The 22,509-nt window shown below is 41.7% G+C and overlaps 1 protein-coding gene across 1 annotated transcript; it reads left to right on the top strand.

The window, feature by feature from the left end:
• The first annotated feature begins 38 nt into the window (after nt 1–38).
• Nucleotides 39–16,114, top strand: znf142 (zinc finger protein 142). Its single transcript, XM_039818431.1, has 9 exons — nt 39–153; nt 263–289; nt 959–1,438; nt 1,920–2,147; nt 4,508–5,332; nt 6,678–6,855; nt 8,220–11,175; nt 13,709–13,814; nt 14,151–16,114. The coding sequence occupies exons 2-9, from the start codon at nt 268–270 to the stop codon at nt 14,687–14,689; spliced, it is 5,334 nt and encodes a 1,777-aa protein (XP_039674365.1). The 5' UTR covers nt 39–153; nt 263–267; the 3' UTR covers nt 14,690–16,114.
• Nucleotides 16,115–22,509: the final 6,395 nt, after the last annotated feature.

Below are 22,509 nucleotides of genomic sequence, written 5' to 3'. Positions count from 1 at the left end.
AGGAACTAAGACTTGAACAGTTTGCGAGTGCGACCCAAAACACAAGAAGCTAGCTAACGTTAGCGTTGGCTAAGGGCTAACGTCATATATCTATGGGCTAACGTTAACAGCGATGTTATTAGCACATTGATACCAGGTTATATTGTCATTAAAGTAAGTGAGACTTTGACTACTAAGCTAAATACAGCCTCCTACCTAACGCGCAGTGATTTTACGAGCTGGATGTTGACAAACTGATAATGGTTGATGTTCTGTTTTTCAGATAGAATGCGCCGCGGAAACCCAGGCAGTAGGTTGACATTCTGTTTGTACTGCAAGCATGTAAATAATCACCTAGTAAAGACACATTAACAGTCGTGCCATGCAGTGGAAATTCACAGTAGCCCTAATATTGAAAACACAATTTATTGTACTAAGCCTATAAATTACTGTAGACACTGTTGCCCCAGTGCAAAGATGTTTTTTTTTTACGTAAATGTCAGTGTTTGGTGAACCATGAAGTGTTTTCATTGGATTTCTACTGAAGAAAAAATCCCTATGAAAACTCAACAGTGTGGTTTGTGGAAACCATCCCTACCATCCCCAACCACTCAAATTAATCTTCCGCATGAATCCCAATTTAATCTCTGGCTATACAATGTAATTTTGTACCTGATGGTGATTGTGTTATGAGTAGTCTATGTATTATTGCAAGCCAATATAATATGGTTACAATGCATTTACAATCCACACAGAACTGTTGTGTTTTTACTCTGTGGCGCTAAATAAATAAAGATTTGGTTAAAATTGGTGATAACAACCCACTAGCTAACACCTGTGAATAATAGTGTGTACTGTTTATTGTATTACATGCACTCAGAATTATATTAAATTGATACAAAACATGAGTTACAAATGTTTTTCATGCTATTTTTAAATCTATCAAATTGTAACTAAGTGCTGTGCTATTTTTTTCCAGACACAATGGAGACTGTAGAACCTCATGGATGTGAAAAATCTGGACAGAGTTTGTCTGAACAGACACACCCCTGTTCAGAAAGGCTGACCACTCCATCCAGTAAAAAACAGTTGGGGAACTACAAGTGTTCTCAATGCAGTGAGGTTTTTTCCAAGCCAGGTGTCCTGAAAAGCCACTTCAAAATCCTCCACGGTGGACATGAGCGTGAAGGCCCATTCCCCTGCCCTGAGCAAGGCTGCCAGTTCAGCAGCACAGACCGTCAGGCATATCAAACCCACTTGATGTCCACGCACTGTCTCACTCTCATTCCTTGCACCCTCCAGTCCTGCAGAGTGTCATTCCTCACACAGGGGGAGATGGAGAGACACTTGCGGGGCCACATGCCCTTCGGCTGCTTTCAGTGTCAGTTTGTCACTCAAACTGTAAAAGACCTGAGTGTCCACATCTTGGAGCACAACCATCTTCCACCTCGCGCTCAAGGTAAACAGACACTGCAAGTAGTTGGTGCTATGTTATACAGATGCAGAAACCTGTGCGTGGTTTTCAAAAAAGAGCACAGGTATGATTTTGTTGGCCATAGCTGAATATAACGCTGCAAAGATTAAGCGATTAGTTATAACTATTAAATTAATCGCCAACTATTTTGATAATTATTCGGTTTAAGTGATTTTTTTATGATAAAACGTCTGATTCCAGTTTCTTAAATATTAATATTTTCTAGTTTCTTCTCTCCTCTTTGACAGTAAACTGAATATCTTTGAGTTGTGGACAAAACGAGACATGCCAAGATGTCTCTTGGGCTTTGGAAAACACTGATCAACATTTTATTTTTTTTATAGACCAAACAACTAATACAAGAAGCGACAATGGAAAATAATGGTTAGCTGCAGCCCTCGCTGCTTACTGCTCTGTCGCCGAGAAGTAGATTCGTACATAAACATATTGGCACATCTGTTCATAGGGAACCAGACTGCAGCCACAACTGTATGCACTAATGGAACCCACCAGCCTCAGGTGTCCGGCAGGCCAAAAAGAAAACTGAAATCCAGCCCAGCTGATGCATCATCATTACCTGAAGACGGGAATGAGGAGCAGCCAGAGAGACAAAGGCACAATATTAAAAGAGTGAGAAAGGCAGTGGAAAGAGACAAACCTTCAGCAGTGGATGCTTCACCACTGCCATCCAAAGGTACGTACACCAAACATCCGCTTGGTATGTTATAGTGAGTAGTTTCAGTAGTCAAAGTTACGTATATAAAATAATAAAGCACAGAGAGGTGACAAAAACCTGAATAGTTACAGTGATCCGCCAGGCTGCAAATTAGTAAAACAGGATTGATTGCTCCAGACCACAAAGTCCAATGGCAGTGTTCTTACGGTTGCAAGGGAAACTTTAGCAGGACAGAAATTAAATTAACTAATTGCCAATGGAGATTGCATGGCTCGATCTAATTCACCTTTTAGTAATGGATGTGTTTGTGGCAACTAAAGCCACTTTTATTAATTTAGAGGGAAATGTCCACATGCTTCTGGCCATATAGTAGCTATAGCATATCTGTGTAAAGCAGCTAAAATTGGTACATTTATCAATGTATTAAATGACGATGTGAAAACAGTGTGAAAGGGGTCATCCCCTCGTAGTGATGAAGCTACAGAGAATTATCACCTGAATCTGCAGCTTTCCTCGGTGTTACAGAGCTTTATAGTGAGTTTCAGCTCATTGTTTAGCTGTCGGACCCACAACTTTACTGTTTGGTTCACTCTCACCGTTCTCATAGAATTGTTACGGCCGCAGCAGGCAGATGTTTTATATTGACATTTATTTATTGAAGAGGAATAACCCCTTGAGATGAACCATCTCGTTTTCGAGGGGGTCCTCGAGTCCTGGTACAGAAATTGACATTGACCTTACAGCGGCAGTCAAACAGAAAAAAAACAACAACAAAAAACAACTTACTTTATAATAATGGTAAGTGCAGAAATATGTAACACATAACTCATACAAACAAGACATTCACTCATACAAGACTCACCAAAGGTTGCTCACTCATCCCTCAACAAAGTAAACACATAAAATATGTATGTACCGAAACACACATCTAGACAAAGCCACTGTACACTACCTGCTCTGCGCCAAACAGCAGACAGACACAGTAAGCGACGAGCTGAACATAGTGGAGCATTTAGCAGCTGAAGAGCCAGACTCCAAATGAATTCAAATGTTGCTGCAGAACTGCTGGATGTGTAAATAAGGAATGGTTTGCTCACAGGTTTGCCATAATCAACTTAAAAGGTGATAATGTGTCAATGATGTGTAGAGAGAGAGAGAGAGAGAGAGAGAGAGAGAGAGAGAGAGAGAGAGAGAGAGAGAGAGAGAGAGAGAGAGAGAGAGAGAGAGAGACTCATTCACAAATATTGATTGAACTTTCCTAGGCCATGGAAATAACATATTGGAATCCTTAATGTAGTTGGTAAAGGTCCCCTTTAAAATACTATTGTTGCACTTGTGTAAAGAAACACCAGAGGAGAAAACAGTGTAACAAAGACAAAAGTATGATTTATCGTTGTTTAAAGGAGAAATCCGGTGTAAAATGAACTAGGGGTTAATAACACTTGTGTACCGAGTCGACCGTTCTCTGGGATCTGTTTTCATGCTAATCGAATGTGACCAGTTTTAGCGCAACCCGCTAATTAGCTTATAACGCTAGTCGTCGGGGCACTGGTAAAGTAAAAAGAAATCTCTATTTCTATACCACTAACAAGGCTCAAAATAGCACCACACTTCCATGGTAGCAATGTAAACCGAAGCATTGAGAACTTTGTAAGTGTACAGACAGTTTATTAAAAAGATGTATTATAAAGACCGTACCATTCACGTTGTGGCAACCCAGGGGACGTGAACGCCAGATTCACAATGAACATAGGAAACAGAGACAGTCGGCTTAAACAGAAAGTGTTCTTTAATGAAGCAGCTCGGGAAAAAAAAGGTAAGGGTACAAACTGCAGCTGTGGTTTCTTCCCATCTGGGGTAGGTCAGCCTTTACAAGGTGTAGTCCTGGGAGGATTTAAGCAGAGGGAGAGGTTAGTCTTTTCCTGGCCAATTTCCTCGTTGACCATCAGCTCCCAACATGTTGCTCCTCTGGGCCTTTGTTGCTCACTGTCTCCTTCCCCCCTGCAGCCTTGGGCTGGCTCTCTTAACACCTCCCTCTGATTACCTGATGGGCTGCAGGTGTGACCAGTGCCAGGTGCCAAGTGGCTGCAGCACCTGCACAGGCAGATAGACTCCCTCAATCACTTCCCCCAGTCTGAGCCTATGTACCCGTGCCCTGTGCTGGACTGGCTGACCCGTTTCCCCTGGTTTGCCACAACGTATACAGGCGGGCGCCATCTTGGGAAAACATTCATGACCTGTCGAACGCTGAACGCCGTGCAATCAGTAACCAGTAACATAGCTCAAGCACGGAAATGTGTCACTGTCAAATATGCTTACTTTTATGACAAACATTGTCATTATGTTCAAAAGGAATTCCATATGTTCTTGTCCATCAGAGTACCTTGCAGAGGGATCGGAGGACACCTATCGCACCCACACCTGCCCCAAGTGTCGGCGCTGCTTCAAGATGCGCTCCCACCTGCAGGAGCACCTGCATTTACATTTCCCTGACCCGAGCCTCCAGTGTCCCACCTGCAAGCGTTACTTCACCAGCAAGAGCAAGCTGCGCATACACAGACTCCGCGAGGCAGGGGAAAAGGTTCACCACTGCCACCTGTGTGAATATTCCGCCGTGGAGCGTAACGCAATCCGCCGCCACCTTGCCAGCGTGCATGCCGATGAGGCAGAAGATGCCGTAAACGGTCACAGCTATCCCTGCCCCACCTGCGGTCAAAGCTTTCGCCAGAGCAGGTCGCTCAAGGCCCACATGAAGACGCACAACATCCTGTCAGACAGCAAGCCGGCGGCCTGCTTCCACGACGCCTGTTCTTTCCACTGTTCTTCGCGCAAAGAACTTCTCCGACACACCGCCGATGTCCACGGGGTCAGGGCTGTAGAGTGTCGTCATCACGCCTGCGGTGCCGTCTTCCAGAGTGAGACGGACATGGAGGCTCATTATCCGTCACACCTGGCCTACCACTGCTCGCAGTGTGATTTCTCTTGCTCCAATAAGAGCGTCTTCCTCCAGCACCAGCGGCACGGTCACCCGGGGAACGACAAGCTCCGCTGTGACTTTTGCTCCTTCGTCACATTTAACCCTGTGGAGTTCGAGCAGCACATTGGACATTTGCACGCCAACGAGAAGATCCATCGCTGCGCTCAGTGCAGCTACGTGACCTCGCATAAACGGGGCTTGAAACGACACATGCTGATCCACAGTGGTGAGGAGGGAATGTTTCTTTTTTGTGATTAACAATTTTTTATATTTCTTCCAAAATACAACTCACAACATGGACAACCCCCCCCCCCCCATCATCACCACCCACCCAGACACAATAACTACAATATTCAAGACCATTCAACAAAATAGACAATAAACCATAAACCAAACATATATGTATCCATAACTACACCATGAGCCTATAATACATGTTTATCCACAGCACAAAGCTTCTTAGGAGTCTTCCAGAAAGTTCAGGTACTTTCCCCATTTTCTAGTGTAGACATCCAACCTGGTAAACCGTTAATATGACATTTTTTCCAAACGCTGCCACTCTAGCCATCTCACAACCCCCCTCCTGGATTGACAGCACCCCTTCATTCTTCCATCCTCTTAAAAGAATCAGTCTGGCTATCATTACAACTAGTCTGGACCCAGCTTCCTATGTGCTAATCCATCCCATTTAGGATTGACCCATCTCCCAGGACAAATCATCTTGGGCTGAATGGAAAGCTGGCTCCCTGCAATCCCACAGAGGTTATCATGTATCCCGGGAATGGATTTTTAATGTTGAATGAATGAAGGCTTTATTTCGAACATGTTAAAAATAATACAATAAAAGCTAAAAGAACAGAAACAAAACAAAAACACAATATTAATTTAACATGTCCGAAAAGGAAAAGGAATAGGAAGAAGCAGAAGTTTATTTAATCCTACCCCTTTTCCACTACTATATAATAATAAACATCATGAATGGCTTCATAATTATATCACATATCTTTAGCACATTCTTTACAATTTCCTACATATGTACTGTAATATACTTACACACTACAAAAAAGAAAACTCACATATTTACGTAGGTATAAATATATTCACCATAGAAAATAAATAATGTAAATAAACATATAAATCTGTGAGAACACCTTCCTCCTCCCTGTAACTTGTGAAAACCATATTTTTGTATTGCTTTTTGAACTGGGTCATGCTTGTGGCGCATCAATCCGTTCCACAGTTTCACCCAACATATACAAATACAAAAAGCTTTGAATGTTGTACGGACACCAAGATGTTTTCAAATGGACTCCCCCCTGAAATTATGTCGCCCATCTCTATTAAAAAAACTATTTTTTTGAATATTGCCAGGGAGTAGGCTGTTCATTGCTTTATACATTAATAGTGCCGTTTAAAAAATTAACCAGATCTGTTTTTGATATTCTAATGGTTTTATCATCGGTATCATCAGTTTTGTCAGTTTTTCACGTGTGTTGTTTGGGTAGCTCCTGTAAAGAGCTACTACGTTTTGCACGACATCCCCTGATTTATTCTTTTCCCCCCTGTAATAGGTGAGAAGCCTCACAAGTGTAGCCTGTGTGACTTCAGGTGCCGAGATGAGTCCTACCTCTCCAAACATATGCTCACTCACTCCGACGACAAGAACTTTATGTGCGCTGAATGTGGATACGTCACTAAATGGAAACACTATCTGAACGTCCATATGAGGAAACATGCTGGAGACCTCAGGTACATACTTTAGCCATTTCTCATACAACCATTGGTTATGTTTTCATCTTGGTACTGCACACGGCACACAGTACCATCTTTTGCTGTATACATTCAAACTCAGGGTAGCTAGTCTGCATATCTTATGTTCCTTTGGAGCGTATTGACGAGACGCACAAACAGTTAGTTAAGCCCATAAGCAGTAGGGGTAGCGGTATATATCCTCAACAAATGACTAAAACAATGGCTGACAGATTTAAAGAGAGGCAAATCCACTGTACGATGGAGCCACTGCCACTTCTATAATCTCAACTTTAGCAATATAGAAGCTTCCTCGAGTGTCAGTGTTTAGTTATATTCATGCTGTACAATATTGGAAGTTCCTAAGGAAGATATTCCAGTTTCAGCAAGGGATCATTTGACCCTGATTTTTATCTTCCAGGTACACATAAAGTACACAGGCAAGTATGTGAACAATGCCACTTATTAAAGTTAAATCAATTAACAAACATTAAAACAGAGACATGTATGAACTAACATAATTAAGTTAAATAATATAGGCCTATACTTAATCAATCAGACTAAAAATAAGTCTGCACTTTAAGGCTATATTTAACTTTAAATTAACAGCGAAAAAAGTATGCCAATTGAAGATGTTTTCATTTCTTTCAAAAGCAGATTTGTCAAGTCACCAATAACTGGCAATTTTTGCTAATGGGTTAGGGCTCAGGGTTTTCCATTTTGATAGGTTTAAAAAGGTAATATGAAAATAAAGTTAATGTAATTGTTCTCATTTCTTTATGTTCTGGAAAAAAAGGAAATGAACAAATTTTGCCCCACACTTGCCCCTTCCTTAAGGCACTACTTACAACTGATGTACTTTTTGGTCTCTTTTTTATTGTAAGACAAAACATTACAGAGTACCAAAAACAGAACGAAACAAAAGCAGTGACTACATACCTGTATGCAAACTCCAACTTTTCTGCTGTCTAAGTAGTTATGTCCATTTGTCGCTGGAAGTATCATGTGGTAATACTTAGATTGAAAGCAAGATTGTATGAAAGACTTTTTTTATTGAAGTGTGCAGAAGTTAAAGCAACACTAGAGAACATTTCCCGCTTCGGTTCCCCTACAGGTTGGAAGAGGAATTGTCCATTACATTACATTATGCAAGTTTGCAAGATCGGGTAGCGGATCTGTAGATCGACTGAACTGGATGATGTAATGTAATGGACAAGTCCGCTTCCAACCTGTAGGGGGACCGAATCGGGAAAAGTTACATAGTGTTGCTTTAAGACTCTGCTCTGTATATGACGTGGTTAGTGGGTACAGTGTTGTAAAGACGTTATTGTTGTTAAGCCTGAACTTCCTGTCTCCTGTCCTAGGTATCAGTGTGACCAGTGCCCCTACCGCTGTCACCGCATGGACCAGCTGAATAGCCACAAGTTACGACATCAGGCCAAATCACTCATGTGTGAGATCTGTGCGTATGCCTGCAAACGCAAATACGAACTCCGCAATCACATGATGGCTAAACACTCTGGAGAGGAGAAACCGCCGTCCGTCTATAAGTGCAAATACTGCACATACACTACCTGCTACAGACAAGCCCTTCAAAACCACGAGAACTGCAAACACACCAAGCTGAAAGAGTTCCGCTGTGCACTCTGCTTCTATTCCTCTTTCAGTAGCATCAGCCTCTTCCTGCACAAGAGGAAAGCTCACAGCTACGTACCTGGGGATAAAGCATGGCTAGAGAACTACGCTGCCAAGGAGAAGGAGAGGAACTCAACCCAGTTCTTGCAGGAGTTTTACAATAAGCCCTCAACAGCTCATGAGCAGTCTGAACAATCCCCTTCTGAAGGACCTCCACCTTCTCAAAGAGAACAATCTGATCTGCCTGAAAGTGCTGGCAAAGGATTTGTAGCTGGTTCACAAACTGTGGCTACTGTGGATGTTTTTGATGTTGCTTCTCAAGAGGTTGTTAATGAAGGAGTTTCAGACGGTCCTCCATCTGCGAACAGTCCAGAGGAGTACTGTACTCTTGTTTTAACGGCACTATCGACCGCTGACTATCAGACCTCCTCATTGCATAATCAGGAGGAGATTTGTGCAGACAATACTCCAAGCTCATCCAATTTAAATTGCATTGCCTCGGACATATCACAAGAAAAGGCAGACTTCTCTGCATCTTCATCAGAGAATGACAATGCGGCTGTGACAGAGGCAGAATGTGAACAAAGTGACGTAGATGATAACTGTGAGCCTCTGAATAATATAAGTCAACCAGTTGAACCTAGGGAGTGTCAGACTCAAACCCCTGTGGTGGAGAATGATGGTGCAACAATCAGCTCCACTTTTCCATCTGAGCAAAATCAGCAATCAGAATCTGAGATCCGTCTGAAAGCTATGAAGAAGCACGACAAGGACCAAGCAGAAGCCATGGTGTTGGAGGGACGGGTCAAGTTGCTTGTGGTGCCAACTAAAGACATTTACCGCTGCAACAAGTGCTGTTATGTAACCAGCAAGGAGACCACTCTGAAGTCCCACTGCCAGGCTTTGTGCCGTGGCAGGATAAAGGGACACAAGTGCCAGGCCTGTGGTGCGCAGTTCAAACAGAGGCGAGGCCTTGATAGCCACCTTTCAAAGAAGTGTCCAGCACTTCCGCGAAAAACAAGGACTTTTGTAGGCATTTCAAATACAGCAGAAGACTCTACTGTAGCTCGGGAAGGATCCAGACAACTGGATGAGGGAACAAATTCCAATCAGGCAGAGCTTCTTTCTTCACAAAATACAATTTCCACAGATTCAAACAATCAGGAATTCAATCGGCAAGAAGAGGGAGTATGTACATCTCATTTAACAAATCATAAAGGCTTTGTTCATAATGCTTTTGCATCCAGTGAATCAGGACAGCAGCAAAGCAAAATTCAGGCAAAAAAGCTTTTGAAAGTTAAACTTGCAAAAAAGCTATTATTTCCTAGTAACAAACAAAGCAATGTACCACTGCAGAAGTCCCTTTATGCTAAAGAAGATGGGAAGTTCAAATGCAAGCTGTGCAATTTTTCATCAGTCAGACTTGCAACAGTTGAGCGGCACCTCTCAACCTGCAGAAGAATCTCAAGGAAAACAGAGAATGCGATCACTCCAGAAGTGGAGGATGAGAGTGGTAGCGAGTCGCTCAAAGGAAAAGAGGACTTGGTGGAAAAGTACGACAGAACTGGGAAAGTTCCTGAGAAACATCAGATCTTTTCTTGTCCAAGCTGTGTGTTTCAGTGCAAACAGAAAAGGGCATTAGACAGCCATAAAAAGAGAGGCTGCTTGAAGCCAGATGAAGTCCAATGCACCATGTGTTCATTCGTAGCCAAATCCAAAATGTCTCTGACCCGTCACACCTTGTGTGCCCATACCAAAAAAAAGGTTGCCGTTGCTAAACGTTTGCATTGCCAGCATTGCGCTTTCACCTGTAAACAAGAACGATGCATGGAGCAACACGTTGCACTCAAACACAAAGGTGTACAACCTCACCGTTGTCGATATTGTCCTTTCAGCACCACAAGGCGCTATCGCCTCGAAGAGCACGAGTCTCTCCACACAGGAATCGGTCGCCACAGCTGCGATATGTGCGACAAGACCTTTGGTGCCGCGACCAAATTGCGTCAGCACAAGATGCGCATCCACGACAAACAGCCCCCACACTTCTGCTCATTCTGCGACTTCAGTGGCTACACGCTCGACGACGTAAGACGGCACAATCTCCGATGCCACACGGGGGAGTTGCGCCACGCTTGCACTCATTGCGATGCTCAGTTTAGCTCCGAAGTTGCACTGAGAAACCACTGTAAACGTGTGCACCAGCTCCAGGTCTGTTTCTCATGTAAGCAGTGTGACTACACATGTGGCAGCGAGATCACTCTCAAGACCCACCAAGAGATCAAGCACCCTCAGGCACAGTGCAACACCTGCCAGGAGTCTTTTAAGACAAAGGAGAGCCTCGAGATTCATCAGAGAACCCACTCTGCACATCCGTGTCAGCTGTGCCCCTTTGCTTCCAAAACGCGGCAGACATTAGCGCAACACCTTCTAAACGAACACGAGGATGGACCTCCCGAGGACAAGCCTCTCAAGTGCAGCTGTTGTCAGTTTGCGTGTCACCATCAGCTGGTGTTAGAGCAGCACCTGCGATCACACGGAGGCAAGCGTCTGTACAAATGCACAGACTGTGAGTTTTCAACCCGGAACAAGCAGAAGATCACGTGGCACATTCGCATACACACTGGAGAGAAGCCTTACAGCTGTGAGCAGTGCAGCTACACATGCACTGATCCATCTAGGTTGAAGGTAAGCTCAAAGTTTATAGCATAATAGCATAATCAAGGGATAATTATCAAAAAATTTTATTTATGTTGGTGTAAAAAGAAAAAAGAGAAGATCTATAGCACTATCCTATCTGTCCGTCACATTATGCAGCCACAACCAGGACATAGTTAGCTTAGCATAAAGAATTTAAACGAGGAAACCGCTAACCTGGCTCTGTCCAATGGTAAATAAAATATCCACCTACCAACACATCTAAAGCTTGTTAATTAACACATTATGTCTTGTTTGTTTAATCTGTAAAAAAAAAGAAAAAAAAAAGTGTTATATCAACAAGTTGTGTCTTTTAGGGGGTTGATGTGCCCGGCCAAGAAATTGTCTGGCACAATACCTCCTTAGAACCACAACATGCCGTTTGTACCATACCTGCAAACTTGTCGCTTTTCGGCGAAAATTGCCGTTTTGAATGGGAAAATGTCATCCACGTGAATCGTGTAGATCCGAAGAGTTTTTATTTTTTTGGGGGGGGTCCAAGACACGGTGCTAATGCGGCACCGGTGCCTTAACGACCGTTATCTACCGGACCGAATAGCAACGCGGATTTCGGTGTGTTATTTAGATGCCGCTTAAATGCCTGCTCTTCTCTCTGATGCTCCGAAAATGGACGTTAGAGGGAACTGAAACATCGCCGCACGGGACGCTAGTTACGGTAACACTACACTCAACAGCAGGTAACGTTAGCCTACCACTAGCTAGCAGCTGGAGTAAACATGGTTAAAATGCTGACAGCTAAACAGTGTAAAAGTATGTCTGTGTTTCACTGGAGAGGATTCTAACTAGGGATGCACCGATCCGACTTTTTCAGTCCCGATACCGATACCGATGCCAGGGCTTTGTGTATCTGTCGATACCCGATACTGATCCGATACCGTTGCTGAATTAATAATAAACTGTATACCTTCCACATCATACCTTCCTTCCACCATGTGGAAGAGAATAAAGGCACCAGACCTTCCTAACTAAACATTACTTTCCTAACTAAGACAAAATAACATAGATGTAATGTATTGAATTCTTATTTATTTGTTATTTAAAAAACAATTGTGCATTCAAATCGAAAATATAATGTAATCAAACTTCTTAAAATAAATTAAAATAAATAACAATAATGGGCCACCTTTATATAGGTTTATAATGGCTTATTCTACTGTCAGGAGTACATAGAATATCACAAAAACATGTTAATGTCATCATGTTTAAAGCTTTTATTACTAAAGGGTTTGGCTCCAAGACATTATACAATAACTTTATATGAAGGAGAATCCATGAAACAGTTACAGAAGCTAAACTATTTTTATTGTGCAAAGTAGTAAAATAAACTCAAATCGAATGAATAGCCTACACATACAAACAACTTTAACATTGTTTCCCTTTCAAAACAAAATGGTTGTAAGCTAGTTGTATAAGCACTACCTTGGCCAAAGGTCAGTTAGGTTGTTGTAGTGTGGTAGTGTGATATATATATATATATATATATATATATATATATATATATATATATATATATATATATATATACACACACCTTCTCATTCAATGCGTTTCCTTTTTATTTTCATGACTATTTACATTGTAGATTCTCACTGAAGGCATCAAAACTATGAATGAACACATATGGAATTATGTACTTAACAAAAAAGTGTGAAATAACTGAAAACATGTCTTATATTTTAGATTCTTCAAAGTAGCCACCCTTTGCTTTTTTATTAATAAGGGACAAACTTCCACTAATTAACCCTGACAAAGCACACCTGTGAAGGTAAAACCATTTCAGGTGACTACCTCATGAAGCTCATTGAGAGAACACCAAGGGTTTGCAGAGTTATCAAAAAAAGCAAAGGGTGGATATATATGGGGGAATGATGTGTCACCTTTTTCAGCCCTTCTGAGTTTGCAGGTATGCATTATACAAATGCAATGTAACGTGTTAAGTAGTGAGCTTTAGAGGGGCTGGTCATGTATGTATAATAAGAACTGGATACAGCGTTTGAGGCGGAGCCCCGTTCATTCATTTGAGATTTGCTTAGTGGTGCATGAAGCCATCATGGAGCCAAATGGGGTAATTTGTGTGGTGTGTAAAATGGTCTAAATAAAAATGTAAATAGGATAAATAGGTTTGGTCTTATTGTACAACTAAAATATTTTTTTGATATAAGAGAGAAAGTAGGCTACTAACGAAAGGTAAAAGTGGGTACCGGTACCAAATTTCAGGTAGCGGTACCAGTTCAAAAGTTGATCAGTAAAACCCAGTACTTAACTTGAATGTATGCTGCTTAAAAGTTCGAAGTGATTAAATGTTATTTTGTTAATGACAATTGTTCCGGACCTCAGACCTTGAATAAAAATCATATGAAGACCATTGAGTAATAGGTTTGAGAACCCCTGTTATTTATAATCCCTATACTCTAATTTGACATCGACTGTATTTCCTAAAACGAAAGCATATTGAAAATAATACCTTCTTTTTTTCTATGTTTTATAATAAATTGTACCAAAGCTTCACATGAGGGTTCACCAAGAAGAGAAGAAGTACCTTTGTCCAGAGTGCGGCTACAAATGCAAGTGGGCGACTCAGCTGAAGTACCACATGACCAAGCACACAGGTATCAGCAGGACATAGAGCTGGACGAGTATAATACTTGGTCACTTTTAAAAGATTTGGGAACTACTTAAACAATGTTTTTTGCCTCTTTGCCTCGGTCAGTTGTTAATCAATGAGAGCCAGGATTTTTATGTAAATATTTATCAATGCTCAGCCAAACTTCCCAAAATTTCCAACACATATCTTTTTCATGCACATTTTTTTTGCATGATTTTCAAATGTTTTCAAAAGTTTTTCAAGCACTCATCTGAATTTAGTTTTGTAAGTATAGTTTACAGGTTCACTGTTGAGTCATTTATACTGCTGGGAGACATAACATGTTATTTGTCCTCTGCAGGGGACAAGCCATATGCCTGTGAGGAGTGTGACTACCGCACTAACAGAGCCGACGCTCTCCGTTCCCACCGGGACACGCAGCACTGCGACCTGCGCCCTTACGTCTGTGAGAAATGCGGCAAAGCCTTCAAGACTACTTTTATACTGAAGACCCACCAGCGGCAGCATAGTGACGATCGGCCATACACGTGCGGCTTGTGCCACAAGGCCTTCCGGTGGCCGGCAGGTCTCAGACATCACTACCTCTCGCACACCAAGCAACAACCCTTCTGCTGCCGCCACTGCTCCTACAAAGCCAAACAGAAGTTCCAGGTGGTCAAGCATTTGCAGAGGCACCATCCAGAGATGGCAGTGGAGCAGGGGGTGGTGAGGGACTCTGGAGCCGTTAGCCTCACCCTGAAGGAAGCCCTGCTGGGTACACTGGATGGGACAGCAGCAGAAGTTGAGGAGGAGGAGGAGGAAGAAGGAATGGCCAACGAGGTACAGGAAGTAGCTGAGGAGGTTGCGCAAAAAGAGGAAGACAGCGAGACACAACGTTGAAGAGAGGGTGTAACAAATGCCGGGGTCAATTCAGATTGTAGATGGCTATCATTGCCAAAAGGAACAGTGGAGACTGTCCTCCCCCGATAATACGGCCACATAGGTCATTTGTATAAGCAGCAATTACGACCTATGTTTCCGTTTGTAGTGACGGCGCCCTATATCGGCCGTAGTAGGTATGACAGGACCAAAGCAGGAAGTAAAGTTACGAAGTTTAAGAGCGCCAAATGTCTGCGTAAGGGACAGTGGATGGGTCAAACAAATATAAGACTTTCACCCAGGAGATCGGGGTCTGTGTTTAAAAGTAAACTGCAAGTTTTTCCCACTTTTTTGGCTCACCATCTTTGTCGTCTTGGTCCCACTGGAGGGGTTCAGTCCGATGAAGCATCTGAAATCACAAAATCACATGAAAATAAACTTCATGAAAACTGCTCTACAAGAGATTGAAAAATACATCAGGCTGTGCAAGTCAAGCTAATTTGCCCTATCAGCTTAAGTGCAGAAAAAATGCAAAAGAAAATATTAGGCTGGTAATTATTATTCATGTCATTTCAGTTGTGCTGTACTATTCCTATGACTCTGTTTTCCACAACAAAGTGCCTTCTTTAAAACTTGAGTCTCATTTATACCTCATGAATAATTGAATGATTGTCAAAGGTCATGCAAATCTCAATACTTTTTTTGTTAAAAAGAAAACATGTAGGTAGGTGTGTATGGTAGGTCTATGTTTATGTATCAGTATATGTGTGCGTGTGTGTGTGTATATATATATATATGCATACAGATCCTTTTTTGTGTGTTTGCTTTAGGCATCACTGTGCCATAGTGGGGAGGGTGGGGGCTGGGTGGGCATAGAAAATCATGCATAAATATGAAATGAACTTTCATCTGTGATTTCTTGTGAATGCAATACAAAAAAATAACAAAGCAAGTTTGCAGTTTATAATGCAGAACTACTTTTCAAAATGTATCATTGAATAGATCTTTATTGTCAATGTTTATAAAACAACAAAACAGTTTAGCAGCTCTCAGAATGATTATTATTATTATACAAGGAGTTGGTTCTGCAATGATATAAAGCATTTGGGTAAATAACCACTAACATACCCTCAAAAATCATGTTAAAGGGATTTACTGTAAGTACACTTAAAAGCAAAATAAAATCTTGGTTAGTCATAATAGCAAACTTTACAAAATAATGATCAACCGCATTCTACTTCAAGCACATTCCCTTTGAATGAATTCCACTGTGCAAGATGCTTGCTCCTGGTACACCAGATTGAAGATGTAGTAGCTAGAAAACAAAGCTGCCATTCCAGCCACGAAGTTGGGATGTGGAGGCACAACCACCTGACCCTCGATGCTCAGCATCCAAACGCTTGCTGGGAGCAATTCACCTAAACATAAATAAACAAATGGTTTACATGCACATTTTTTTTCTTCTGTTGCCACATAAACATATCCACGTTAAACTAACGTGTGTCCTTCATAGCCTCTGTCTTGACAATGCTTTATAACTGATTACAAGAAAATAGACTACCTAAGACAATTAGTCTTGGAGAGTCAGGACGCTGTAGTGTTTGTTCAACGTCAGCTGCTGTTGCCAACACCTAAAAGACAAAGAAAAATGTATTCAAAATGTACAGTGATTTTTCTAAGCTCAAGACTGTTGTTAGTAACAACATCATACCAATATAATTTTTAAAAACTTAATAATATAATCATTTCACACTTACATCTGCCTGCAGAAGGAGTCCCTCAGGTGTTTCTTTGAAGTGTGCCATAAGCAGGAGGATTATGACTGGCCATGGATCACACTCTTCTTCTTGGTTGTACATCCCTAGGATGTGCTTCACCTCATCTATATTAGTCCTTGCTGGCTTCTGTTCAAAAAAACTGAAGGATCAGCTTCCCCTTTTGTTTTCATAGCCTCCTCCGTCTTATCCAGGACAACAATGTCTGTGAGTAATTTGAAATGGCTGTACAGCTCTTTCGGTGTGAAAAGATAGGGCCACTCATTTTTCAGCTCAGCAATCGAAGGAGGTGGGCTGGCATTGATGGCTTTTCTTTGAAGGAAGTAGGTTGTTTCCATTAATATCCCTTGTCTGCTCCAGCTGGACCCTCAACACGGTAGAAGTCTTTCATTTCACTCTGCTTCTCTTTGAGACTCTCATAAGTTTCCCCTTGTGGACAGTCAGGCTGCCATCTCACGCAACCATATTGGTCAACTGGTCCTCGAGGTATGTCTGCAGCTGAATTTGGAACCCGTTTCAGCATCCTTCGTCTTGAGAGAACACTTCCACGATTAACATGTTCTACTCGTGTTTTTAATTGAGTCAAAAGAGATCCATAGCCACTTCCCATTACAGTGCCATCTCTCATGACATCAGCAAAGCTTCCAGGATGCTGCTTTACAATCATCTTGGCCACTTTTGACGGATTTAATTCAGTCAGCCTCATTTCATTTATGATGATTTGTATCATTTCCCTGCGGTCTTTAGCAGATGGACATTACTCCTGTGCAATGGCGGTCCTGATACCAGCAGGCATTTGGTTCCATGGAACAATGAAGTTCTCAGGCCAGGCATGTAAATTCAAATTCATACTGGAGTTATTACTGCTAGGCAGACTTGGAGTGGTGGAGGTGTCGGTGGATTCAGAAGATTGGGGATCCTCTGTAGTTGACCTGAAGAAAATCTCAGATGGTTCTACAGGAGTCAGCGTCAAACATGTTGTTTGGTCTATGAGAAAAAGAAGAGAAAGAACATTTTCTTAGAATAGCACCACTAAATACAATAATATCCAACATTTTCAGTTATGTACTTAAGCATTCCTTAGCCTACCTAAATGTTATAAATTAAAGAATGTAATATGTATAGTGTATAAAGGTAACCAGCTTTTAATTTGATAAAAGTAGCTTTCGTGTTTTAAGGACTTTATAAACATTATCTAAGACATACCTTCGTTTTGCCATGATTTTAGAAGCTTCTGACACTGGATAGGTGTAATGTTGGCAGGGAGGTCCTCCTCTTTGATGAACTGAAAATCAGATCTGGTTTCCACTCCAATAGTTTCCAACTTTATGAGGATGGACTTAAGTTTATCCTCTGGTAGGTTAGGTAATACTGCCAACACCGCTTGTCTAATGCCCCCCCCCAGTGCTGCTATTTCACTCTTGGAGGGGATGATGAAATATGATCACTGATGTTCAATTCAGCGTGTACCCCATTAGTGGATAAAAATCAAGAAGGTCGTCTTGTTTAACACACATGTAGTTTGAGTCATGGTCTGTTAGACTGTGAATACCAAAACCAGCAAGTTCCACAGCCTTCTGCCTCCCCACAATAAAATAGGCAACATCACTATGATGGATCAAAATTAACATAATCTCACATATGTGAAGGCCCTCATCATCTCGTTCAAGAACAACATGCATTCCTTTTTTGTACTTTGTCCCTTTGACAGTGACAGCATTAGTCGCTACAGTAGTGTCATGGGGGAAGCTATATGGTGCAGTTGCTGCATTGATGCTCTCATTATAGTCACCAACATAAGAATTCTGTTCCTTTCTCAACCTGGATGACAGGAGGGAACAGACTGCCAGCACTTAAGTATGCTTGAAGGAGCTGGTGTCGCTCTGCTAGAGTAGCACACAGGTTCTTAAAGTTGTGCAGTTTTCTGGCACACTGTTTAAAGAAGGTATGCTTACTTTACGTAGCTGGTTGAATATGGAGTCAAACTTTATGCCACACAGTGAGTCTGTGTTTGTTGCTCCTAATTCGTGTACATAATGCTGATGTGACTGAAATGTCTGTCTGTCTATATCACAAAACCTACAAAAAAAGGAACTCTTGTTGAAATTTTCCACAAAACCACCAATACCATGAGAACCAAGATTATCTCCAGCTATAGCACATACACAACCTCAAATAACTTTGCCATTCTTCAAAACAATACCACTGTCCTCAAGATCCTCGAGATCTCTTATCAGTGGACTGAAAACCATGAACTGTCCGAAAAACTTGAAGTCTTTTTCCTTGCAGAGAAGGACAAGCTGCATATGATCAATATTTGATCTGTTGTAGGGCAATATGTCTCCAAGCGTCAGATACACTGCCAGTACCTTATGTTTTTTTTCGGCCCGATCCTAGCGGATTGACAACCTCAAAAGCACCTTGATAAAGGATCAAGGCTAACCATGATGTTTCACTTTTAAGCAATACATTTTCAGTGGTATTCTGTCCATCCCATACATCCTCAAACACATCATGGGTAGAGATGCGAGAATGGGCCGTTTCATACTGCTTTTTGAAAGCCTCAGACTCAAAGAGAAAACTAAGCGTTTCCTTTATTGGAACATACTGTGCAAAGCATTCCTTTCCTGAGTCATTTGTACCTAAGTAGAGAGGCAGAGGTTCAACATAATTGAAGCTCCTTTTGAACACAGACTTGCGGCGCTGATCTGTACGTAAAATGTTGTTGCCCTTTTTTAATATGTCATCTTTTGTGGGATGCTCACTGACATTTGTAATAGTCATGTCTGGCACCCCAAGCACAGACAATTTATCTTTCAGATTTGAAAAGAGATGTGACTGAGCAACATCATGTACTTCTTGGACCTCTTCAATGATTGTCTGAATTACAGATGCTGGTAAAAGTAGCTTAGCCTGAAGCTTCAAGTAAAACATAAAGACAAGTTCTTTAAAAAGAGGTCTTCATCCACACTATCATCCAGTCCCCCTGTCTCCAGCTCTTCATCATGCTCAATGAGAGAGGTGGAGGGCTGATTCAGAGGTTGGGACAGGTTTTCAAACCGTCCTTCTTGGGATGGGTGTTGAAACACAGCCTCATGTTTATGTTCAAGTGAACTGTCTTTGTGCATTCTCGAAATATGAGATGCTATGTTTAATGTCGAAGTGGAAATCAAGAGAATAGCGGCAGCGCCACACCAGTTACAGAACAACATGCATCTCAGTGTCAGTCCAAATTATGCAAAATAAGCAGTTTGAACTCACTGATGTAATGCCATTTATTTTATTTATTAAAGTGATGGTTCGGAGTAACTCACCCTAGGGTCCTTTGCACCATGACCTCGAGCCAAACACCCCCCCAGAAGCTTTTTTCACCTGGGTCTAACATTGGGCGAGTTAGCGTAGAGTAGCGTTATCAGCTGAATAGCTTAGCGCAGGGGCTAATGGACCCACGTTTGTATCTTGTAAGTTACCCCACTAATAATACCCGAAATGATACCAAACGTCTACAAGTAGTACAAATAGGTTATGCTCTCATAAAAGCGATGGATTGGAAAGTTTGTAAGTACACCAGAAGTTTATGAACACTTGCCTGCTCTCTTCAGCTCTCTGTTGCTGCTGCTGCTACCGCAGTTAGACGAGTGCTTAGGGCCGGTCTACAAATTACAACACCGAAAGAGTTACAACAAAAATATTTATTAATTCAATGATTAAATAAGGTAATGTCTCCAAACTTACCTCAATTATAACTTGTCTCCTGCTAGTTATACTACAGCACTTACTTTAAAAAAAGTTAAATTAAAAATATTTTTGTTGCATCTCTTGCGAGTTGTTTTGTAGAGCCGGCCCTAAGCACTTCTCTCTACAGCACAACAACAGCAGAGAGCAGAAGCCAGCAGGCAAGTGTTATTTACATAAACTTCTGTTGTCCACAAACTCCTATCCATCGTTTAGGAGAGCATAACCTATTTGTACTAATTGTAGACGTTTGGTATCATTTTGGGCAGTATTATTGGGTAACTATAAGATACAAGCGCGGTCCATTAGCCCGCGCGCCTATGCTCATTCAGCATAACCTTACTACGCTAACTCGCCAATGTTAGACTGAAGTGTTTGGCTCGAGGTCATGGTGCAAAGGACCCTAGGGTGAATTACTCCGAACCATCACTTTAAGTGTTAGTATGCTCAGTGAAACTGAGTCCAGCGCGAGGGAGACCCGACTCAGAGGAGGAGAGGTTAGTGAGGCCAGCGTCACCTGCCGTGGATAAAATAATGAAATAGTAAATAGGACTACAGTAACAGAAATATGTGCAGAATTAAGACAGTCAAGACGGCCGAGTGTTTGGTGCACCGGGTACACCTTGTTCACTTATTGGCCTACAAATCATCCACGGGATCAGTTACGCATCACATGAGGTAGTCCCCCCGACACAGCGTTTGTTCCTGGGGAGATGGATCCGTGCGTCCCGCCTCCTGTGCGCCATGGATGTCTGAGCCTCAGCAACTAAAGACTCACAGACACTTGCATTTCCCGTGCCGATCTTTTTGTTGCCAGTAAGATATTTCATCTATGGGAAATACAGAGGATGACTGAAAGTATTTTCTAAGTGGATTTATCATTTATTTCCCATCCTCATGTTTAACAGAGATTAAGTAGCCTGCGAATTAAACAGTTTATAGTGTGAAAGATGTTAAACAATTTCCACATAATATGATCCAACTTTTATGGAGTATCAGTGGATAAAATTATGTTTTTTTCATGGACAACGTCACAGACGTATGCCAGTAACTGTAGTTGAAATTTTATTTTGTAATGTTGATTGATTTTCGGCACTTTTCAGTTAAAATTCTCCACGTTACAGAGCCAGAAAAGACTCAACAGTTGGCGTGATGGCCCGCACATTCTCACGTCAAGTTAATTTTTATACATCACAAAGTGTCCGTGAAAACCAGCGTACGCAAGCTTTTCGTGCGTACGCAACGTTTATAGAGGCCCCTGGAGAGTTTGATTAGAAAATACCACGGATAAAATAATCTCATGGGTAGAGCAAACTTTTTTTTCTTTTGTTGCTGTTTGTTGTTGTTATCTATCTAAAAAAAAAAAAAATGACCTAGCTTCCGCACCATACTGGACCAGGCTTGATTACACTCGTTGACTGTTTTCCCAAGATCATCATGTTCATTCATAAATAGAAAGGGATGGTCATCTCTATTCATGTTTTATTTCCATTACTTTCCATTTTTGTTTAATTGTTTATTAAAAGGATCCCCATTAGCTGAAGCCGTAGCAGTCAGCTAATGTTCCTGGGGTCCACACTAGACACACAATACATACCCACTACATCACAGACATTCCATTACAATAATATATGTAAAATCACATCAATATGCAACACTTATCCATGCTCACATAGGCTACACATGCATGTGCAAACCTACACACACCTACATTTCCCATAAACAAGAGATCAAACTAACATCAGTACATCAAATTATGAATAACCACCAATCTAAAACCTGTTCGCACAGAACAATTTTTTTTCTATAGAAAAACAAACACAATAAAAGGAATATTTTTTAAACAGTGTAAGAATCATGGAGTGTGTGTCACTCCAATTGTTTGCCTCTAGATCAAACTAAATTTTTTGTAGGCTTATAAATAAACCTTCAATCCATTACCTGACATTTTTTCAGAATGATACACACTTCACAAGACTTCTTGAAGCTTTGTGCAGAGAAAAGCCAGTGTTTGATATCAGCTAACAGCAGATTTAACACTTGTTTTTCATACCATAAACACAGTGCTACAGTAAAAGGATACTGGTCCTGCCTCTCCTTCTCATCCATCGTTTGAGCCTTGTGAATCAGCTTGCGCACTCCCTCGATCCAGGCTTTGGCTTCCTCGGGCGTCTTGGCCACAAGGTCCAGGTTGCCTTGGCGACCGTGAAAGACCAAGGTGAAGCAGAGCTCAGCGGGGAACTCCTCAGCGGTGCTCTGCAGGACCTCCGACTGGTGGCCCTCGCGCACAGCCTCCACGTCACTTATTGAGACTGAGACATGATCAGTGGA

This window comes from Perca fluviatilis, chromosome 12 (assembly GCF_010015445.1).
Source record: "Perca fluviatilis chromosome 12, GENO_Pfluv_1.0, whole genome shotgun sequence".
NCBI lineage: Eukaryota > Metazoa > Chordata > Actinopteri > Perciformes > Percidae > Perca > Perca fluviatilis.
The sequence above is the reverse complement of the archived record's forward strand: the minus strand, read 5'-3'. Positions and strand labels throughout refer to the sequence as shown.

Bases quoted from the DNA above. Each gene is read 5' to 3' on its own strand.
- znf142 (XM_039818431.1), top strand. From the start codon at position 268: ATGCGCCGCGGAAACCCAGGCA. The intron at 290-958 runs GTAGGTTGACAT...ATTTTTTTCCAG, and splicing joins GCGCCGCGGAAACCCAGGCA to ACACAATGGAGACTGTAGAA. The intron at 5,333-6,677 runs GTGAGGAGGGAA...CCCCTGTAATAG, and splicing joins ACACATGCTGATCCACAGTG to GTGAGAAGCCTCACAAGTGT.